The sequence below is a fragment of the Nannospalax galili genome, unplaced genomic scaffold (assembly GCF_000622305.1).
Source record: "Nannospalax galili isolate Female #2095 unplaced genomic scaffold, S.galili_v1.0 scaffold2126, whole genome shotgun sequence".
Classification (NCBI taxonomy): Eukaryota; Metazoa; Chordata; class Mammalia; order Rodentia; family Spalacidae; genus Nannospalax; species Nannospalax galili.
Window position 1 is genome coordinate 352675 of NW_008354079.1, and position 7970 is coordinate 360644.

General features: G+C 47.1%; 1 protein-coding gene across 1 annotated transcript in view; it reads left to right on the forward strand.

Annotated features, from left to right (window-relative positions):
* Tldc2 (TBC/LysM-associated domain containing 2) overlaps positions 1-7737 on the forward strand; it is a 23075-nt gene extending 15338 nt beyond the window's left edge. The window contains exons 7-10 of the mRNA XM_008851174.2: positions 2730-2754; positions 4391-4563; positions 6196-6262; positions 7706-7737. Of these exons, the coding sequence (XP_008849396.2) occupies positions 2730-2754; positions 4391-4563; positions 6196-6262; positions 7706-7737 (297 nt within the window). The remainder of the gene's footprint in view (positions 1-2729; positions 2755-4390; positions 4564-6195; positions 6263-7705) is intronic.
* The last annotated feature ends 233 nt before the right edge of the window (positions 7738-7970 follow it).

Below are 7970 nucleotides of genomic sequence, written 5' to 3' on the forward strand. Positions count from 1 at the left end.
CCAACTGCACAACCCTTTGTTTCACATTCCAAAGATGTGAGGAGGGCTGCTTGTCTTTTGTGACCCACAAGAGTTTAGAAGGTGACTGGGGACATCAAAATGTCTTGGAAACAATGAGGTCAAGTCCCTCTGATGTACCAGAGACATAGGATACCCTACTTCCAGCCATGTGATGGCCACGACTTAAGAGTGGCTATCTGCAGTGTGATGTTTCAGTTCTTTCAAAAAACCAGCTCCTTTAAGCCCTATGTTTTTCCTCACCAATTCCAAATCTTTTTCTTTTGAATTAGAATTTTAAAACTTTTCCTCAGTTAAATGGCCCTGTGCCGCGTACAAAATGCTGCCGCTCATGTCACTGGATGGAGCTCAACCTCTGCCCATCTCTGTTAAGTGGCCTTTTTGGAAGAGGTCTGAGTAAATGTCTGAAGAAATGATTTTACCCATACCCAGGTCTTGATGGGTTAATCAGTGAGTTCACTGGGGTTACTTACAGGAGCAGGGCTGATTCTGTGGAGCTCTACCCCCCCCACCTTCCCCAGCAATCTTTTAGAGCTTATGTAACGTAGTCGGTCTTGTGAACCTCGTAACTTTCTGAGCTTCTTCAGCCCGATAAGCTTCATTAGCTTCCTGAGTCTTGGGAGCCTCTGTCCTCCCTGCAGGTGGGAATGTTTCCATGTGGAGGAAGTAGCTAGATAGCAGTCTCTCCTTCCAGAAGGGCTGACTTTGTGCTGCAAGCCTGTGGCCACAGACTTGGGTCAGCCCTACCTGCACCCTCCAGGGTTGAGTCTGGGTCAGTGCCAGTCTTTCTTACCTTGTTTTCTGACTTACTGGTCCCGTGTCTCCTGTGCCTCAGCCCTGCCTGCTCCTTGCCCCTCTGATCATCCTGTTTGCCTCCTCGGCTCCTGTCACTTCACCAGCTTCCTCATTTCCAATCTCTCTGCTGGTGCCACCTCATGGCCAGGAAAAATGCATTTCTCAGTGTGAGCAGATGCGTGGATTATGAAGAGTAGCCCTGCTCTGCTGTCCCTCCTGTGGGTGAAGGCCAGTATTGAATATGGAAGTAAATATACTTTGCTTTCTGACCTTGTTTCACTTTTCCAATTTCAGTTCACACAGAGATGACACATAGGTTTGCAGGGCACTGGCCAGCCACTGGGGCCCTTGTAGGGCTGTGCATATCAAGTTCCATTTGAGGGTAGGCTGAGAACATGGTAAAAGATGCTAGGCCCAGGTGACTTATGGTGCTCTCACCGCAGAGGGAGAGCGCTGTGATGCTGTAGGGACTAGAAGCTGCCCAGTTGTTGTCATTACCTAATGCTCTGTGTTGTTTCTATAGGGATGAGCCATGTGGACACCCCCTTCTGAGTGGGGGTTTTCCATGCTGGAAGGAGATTTCTCCTTGGGCTGCTCTGGTGGGAACCTCAGGAGTACTAGGAGAAGAGCATGTCCTTTTCTTCAGTGGTTCACTACTGTAAGGGAAGGACTACCTGGCCGGGGATGAGGATATAGAGGAACAATCTGAGGTCATTGTGAGGCCAGAACAAGGACAGTGGGATATGAAGGGGACACTGGACACAAGGAGCTCCACAGGAATCAGAAGCATGGGCAGGTTACACCATTGCCAGATGTGCAGGTACTTGACCAACCCTCAGGATGGGGCCACAGCTGGGGCGAGGTATGGTGGTCAGGATCTCCTCTGTGGTAGGTCTCGTGGTTGGGGCAGAGGAGAGTGAGCAGCCTTGGTTTCTTCTGCCCAGCTGCTCAGGTGTATCACATTTCCCACTGCACATGATTTCCTCTTCCTGTATCACCAGAAGGTACCTCCACAAGAGACAGGAAGGGAGAGGAGAGCCACCACGTCCAGCCACATTTGTCTGCAAACGGAAGCTAGTCAGCAGTGAGAACCTTTGTTTTCTGGCTGCTCTTTATTGAGTCTTTCTCCATGAATGGAATTGCCTGTGAACATTGGTATAGTTTCAGATCTTTGAGAGTAAAGTGTCTTCTCTCACCCAAGATGGGCTTGACCCAGGGACCGAGGTCCTGGATGATCAAGGGTCACTAAAAGTCAACTTGAGATAATTGTTCACATTCTTTGTCTCACACTGATGAAGAATAAAGACATGAACAAAGGAGGAGTGAAGAAAGAAAAAGCAGGTTTCTTATGGCAAAGTGAGAAATTAAGGAAAAGAAAGAAAAAAGCCACAAACTGGGAAGGAGCCCAAGAGAAGAAAACTCTGCAGAGCTATGCTGTAGGAGCTTTTTGTAAGATTTATGGCAGAAACTGGCCAAAAACTATGTTAATTTTTACTCAGATTGGCTAATTCTCTGAGCATATCAATGACTGACCAGTGGAGTGCCTACATGGTCTGTGCATGTTCCCCTGGCCCAGCTGGAAAGATGATGGTGCACAGCTCCTTCAATCAGAAGGGTGGCGATGCATTGAAGCTTCCCTCTGTCCATCTTTGGTTTGCTTTGTTAGCTGCTGACCTTGGCTCATCTGCTGGTTGCTAGCCCTGGCTAGCGTGTCGTCCCACCTTACAAGTGCTGCTGGTCTTCAGCCCTGGCTGGTGTCTTGCTAGCTGTTAATTAAACGATGCTGTCTTTGTTCTCACGCTTACGTGACCAGCTTGTAGTTTTATCACAGGCCTTTTTTCCTTCCTGCCTATGAGGGACTGTCTCCTGCCTCAATACGTTTTCTCATATGTTTTGATTTCTCTGTGCTGACACAGCTTTTCGTGCTCCTCAACATGTCCGGTGAGTTCTGCCCCTGTCATTACCTCTTCTCTTATAAGGCATGATTTTTTTTAATAAATAATTTATTGGGAATTTCATACAAAGTCATGATTCTTAATGATACCTGTAAGGAGTGTCAAAGTGTCCCAGCAGTCTCCCTGTGTGTTTTGAGTGACCTTGAACTCCAGATTCTTCCTCTGATGGCTCCAGGGTCACCATGTAGACCAGTAACACAGAGGAAAGAATTAAGGAGATTCTTGGCCTTAGGAATCTGCCTTCTGTATAAGACCTAAGACATATCTGCCATGACATGTTCCTCAGCTTCATGGCCAGGCCTGGCCTCCATAGTCCATTTTTCTGATTGCTCCCTTTCCTGAGCCTACATCCTCTTGTGACTGCTTCCCATGCTCTCCACCCTTGCTCATGCGGATCAGAGGTAGAAAGAAGGAGCTACAAGGAAGCCTAAGGTTTAGGGTGTTCCTTTCAGTCTGGAGACCATAATCCATGCTGCACAGGATGACAGTCACCTGACTGTGTCTAATGCCCACACCCCTGGCCCATGGAGCACCTCTAGCACCAAGGGGATGGGGTCCTAATGTAGCCACCATGCCTGGCAAGAATGATGATATACTAGTGTCCCTTATTCTGGCTATCTGGACTGTTGAAACAAGGTACCCCAGGGAATTGGGGAACTTCCCCCCAGGAATCTCAATGTTGGAAGAAGAAGGCTGAGTCCTGGTGCCAGCCAGAGGGAGAACTTGTCTCTCTGAAAAGAGAAGGAATTTCACCCAGTGACACAACTTGTTACATTGATAAGGAAAAACATATTCTTATAACCAACCATATCTTGTATGATATCCTTGTAAGCTTAGGCCATTGGAAGCTTCTTTTTACTTAACTGGGTAGACACCTTGAAATGTAATCCTGGGATGCTCAAAGATGTTTTATTACTCTGCAGTATTTTCACTACCTTAAGACATTTTGTTATGTTACTCTGTAGTCTTGAAGCTCTGTGATACTTTCTACTCAATATGTTTGACTGTTGATAAAGATATAAAACTAAAAGAATGGAAAGTTCACTAACTGGTTTAGTGAGGCACCTGGTTCAGTTAGTCCAAGAGAAGTATAAATCAAATGTGTCAGAAATCTAAACTTCTGCTGATGATAACTGTTTTTGTAAACTAAAATGACCATTTGACTGGCTCCCTAGCCCTATTCGCCTCGCTAAAAGATGAAAAGGTGACAGATGTCCTGACCCACACCTTGGATAGGTGGCTGAACTTGCCTTGTTGAGGCATAGGCTGTGACCCTGTCTAGGAACAGTAAGGGGAGAAGTTAGAAGAAATAGTTATCAGGGCACTATCGCTAGTGTTCTTAGGGTAGTGGTGTTGCATTCCATGAACAAAAACAAAATGTGCTTGAGAAAATGTAAAGAGAACCTGGGGTTAGCTCCCCTTGCCCAGCCTGTTTCCCAGTATCACTTCACGTGCTAGGACAGCCTCTGTTAACTGATAAGGGCTCTTGTGTTCTCCAGGCTTCTATGTGCTTAACAGTATGTCTGTGAGTGAGCCATACCATGGGTCAAACCTGTCACTGGTGTGTGAGGGCCCAAAGCCTGCTTCATAGCAAAGCCCTCCACCTCCATTTCTCTTTTCAGCTGCTTCCTGTCCTGTCCCACCAAGGTATGTGAGTGGCTCTAAGTGGTATGGCCACCGGAGCCGACCCAAGTTTTGTGACTCTACTGCTGTGGCCAAATATGGATCAGAACGGCAGGGCAAGGGCAGCCTGAAGTCACCGGTTCAGCGGGCTGCATCTCTGGAAAGTGTAGAGGTGGGTCAGCCATCACTTCCCACTCAGGTTTCCTGACATTAGGGGAGTAAATTTCAATTTGTCACTGTCCATAGGTTATGGTCTCAGAGGATGTGGGGAGGGAACCATGTTCCTGGGCAGCTTGAGTTGTCAGCAACTTGGGTGCACATTGCAATGGTGCCCCCTTTAAAACTCTTTCATCTGTCTTTGGGAGCAGTCCTAAATACACGACACTCTCCCCACATACTTGGAACAATGTGGGAGCACCAGGTCCACAGTCCTGTCTGCCTCAGGATATGCTCAGGCCTACACATCTGTGTCTGGCAAATTGCAGCCAGGTGCCTCCCTAGAGCCATAGGGACCCTTTCCCTGCCCTGGTCTTTTGCTGCAGGCATCTGAGAGAGCCAGATAGAGCTGCACCTGCTTCCTGCTTCATGTAAAGAAATCTTTCCACAGAGGTCTGTAGCTTTCAGATCAATCATTGACTCACCAGACCTGTTTCTTAAGGATTCTAGAAGGTTTCTGATTCCTACTCTCTGTGATGTCAACTTCCCCAATAAGACAGGGCCTTGTTGGGAACTTTGGGACCCAAATGTATTTTTATTGTAAACATTTTAAAAATTTTATCATATTTTTATTTATTTTGTGTGTGTGTGCATGTGTGCACAGCTATGAATGAGTGTGTTGTGGTGCACAAGTAGAGGGCAGAAGACACCTTGCAGGAGTTGGTTCTCCTTTCACCTTGAGAATCCTGGGGATTGAATATCAGTCGTTAAGCTTATTGGCAAGTGCCCATACCTTCTAAGCTAACTTGCCAACCTATTTTAAACATTTTTGAGGCAAAGACAAAGAATCTCTTCTCTCAAAAGCCTGCTACATCTGAACATCACCAACAAACTCAGAACATAGGTTTTTGGTTTTTTTTTAATTCTGTCTTAGATTTTTAAGATTAACTTATTTTATATGTATGGGCGTTTTGCCTGCATTGAGAGCACCACAGGCACGCACTACCTGAGAAGGCCAGAAGAGAGTATCAAATCCCCTGAAATTAGAATTACAGACAGTTATGAACTGCCACGTGGGTGCTGGGAACTAAACCGAGGTCTTCTGCAAGTGCAGCAAGTACTCTTAACCTCCGATCCATCTCCCTAGCCCCTTTGTGTTCTCTCTTTGAATATGACCCTCAGCCACAGAGGGTTGACAGGAGGGGACACTCTTCTGAGCTCGGACACTCCACCTTCATTGTGACATTCAATAGCTCATCGACTCCCAAACATGGGGAAAGCTGTGTTGTTAGCTAAGTTAAGCACATCAGAAAATGGGGCTGAGTGTTTATTTCTGTGTGTTTATCATGGCCTGCTGATAGCTTTGGTTTATGCTGTGGAGCCTGAAAGTGCAGAGCAAGTCATGTGCCCAAACTCCCTTGAGTCTGAGCCCTTTGCTTTAGAGAGGGCGTTGGTTTTCATGGCATACAGTGCCCTGCTTGGTGGGACCACATGCTGCGGAGCTTCAGCCTACGGATGCCAGCCTGGAGTGCATCTCCTGAAGAAGTCCCTCCCCAACCCAAACATCCTATTCTGCTTATCGCTGGTGTTGCATCCACCATGACCACCATTGGAGGACTCACATCTTTCTCTTCATGTTTTTCCACAGAGCCTCAAGTCAGATGAGGAAGCTGAGAGTGCTAAAGAACCCCAGGGTGAACTGTTTGAAGCACAAGGTAACTGTGGCTGCATGTTTCATGCTGTGTCTGATAGGAGTTCAAGGAGCCGGATCGTTGGACAGGCCAATCCTCCCTCCCTCCCTCCCCCTTCTCCTTTCTCTCTCTCTCTCTCTCTCTCTCTCTCTCTCTCCCGCCCATCTCTCTTTTTTAACAGAGCCCTCCCCCCCATAGGTTCCTAACCCAAAAGTGGTTAGATTGTTGACATCACCACCCTGAGGCAGTCACTTGGTCTACAGTTTCCTCCAAGACCAGTTCCTGGAGAAGAGATTTCTAGCCAAGGTTGAATGCTAATTCTGCTATGTGAGTTCAGTGTGATACCATATGGCAGGCATTACCCAGAGTTCTCAGGCCAGAGGGCTCTGCTTGGCCTGGTCAAGCCTAGAGCTGGTCCTCCCCTTCCTTCTTGGCACAATGGTCCTGGATACAGCCTCCCTCTGCTGTGACGGAGTAGCCTCAGGCCCCTCTCAGGGTCTGGGCTGTATCCTACTGCATGAGAGCCTTACATAGCGACCAAAGACGGGTAGCTGGAGCATATCACAGCACATGAGCATCAAAAGAGTACATAGCTCAGCCCTCAGTGCCACTGTGGTGCTGTGTGATGCTGAGCTGTAAGCAGGAGCTGGGTACACAGGTCTATAAGCAGGATGTGAAATGCATTTGTACCTTTCTGGGGGTGATGTGTGTATTACATGCTCCAGGGATATAGAAACTGCATTCTGTGCTCTAGGGTTCAGAAACACAACAAAATGTTTTTCAGAGCAGTAGCCTAGAGGAGAGGAAAGAAGTTCTGTAGGGAGGGGACTGGTTTTTTTTTTTCAATTTCATATTTGCCTGTGCTACTTCTATAATTTAAAAAAATCAAGAAATACTAAAGAATTTTAGAGTGTGAGGTTTTGGTCCTCAGTGAGTAAGGTACTTGCTGTGCAATTTGTGTGAATTTGGATTCCAGCTCCCATGTAAAAGCTATGCACACCTATAATCCCAGCACTGGTGAGCCAAAGACAGGAAGATCCCTGGAGCTACCTGTTTGCCTAGTCTAGCCCAGTCAGCTCCAGGTTCAGTGAGAGATTCTGTCTCAGAAAATAAATTGGTCAATTATTGAAGAGGACACCAGACATGGACCTCTGGCCTCCACACACATGAGCATGCTCATGCACCTGCAGACATGTACATGTATATATATGAATGTGTATACACACACATAAACATATAAAAACAATAATAGGCAAAAGAATCCTAGACTCTTAACAGAGAGATAAGACCAAGATCTCTGGCAAACAATTCCAAAGTCTGTGATGTCACAGAAGTGAGAAAAGGAGCTCACTGACATGGGAGTGACAGCTGTACCTGGCTGCTGTGCAAGCCGAGGAACTTCCCAGGAGCCTGCCATAGGCTGACCCTTGCAACAGGCTCATCTGTGTCTGAACATCTCTTGTTCAGTGCAGCCCGAGGTGTGGTACAGGGGCTCTTGATGGGCTTGGGAGCAAGAGTGAGGGTTGCAGCAGGCTTTAATGGCCACAGAAGTCAGGTGTTTTCTGACACTGTTTCAGAACTTCTCTGAGCTGAGGCTTGGAGTACTCAGGAAAGTGAAGAAGGCTCTAAGGTTTAGCACCATGACATCTAGGGCCTCTGCTGAGGCAACAAAGGCTGAGCCATGAGTCATGGAAAGTGTGACTTAACATAGCTGGGCTAGGGCACAGATGTG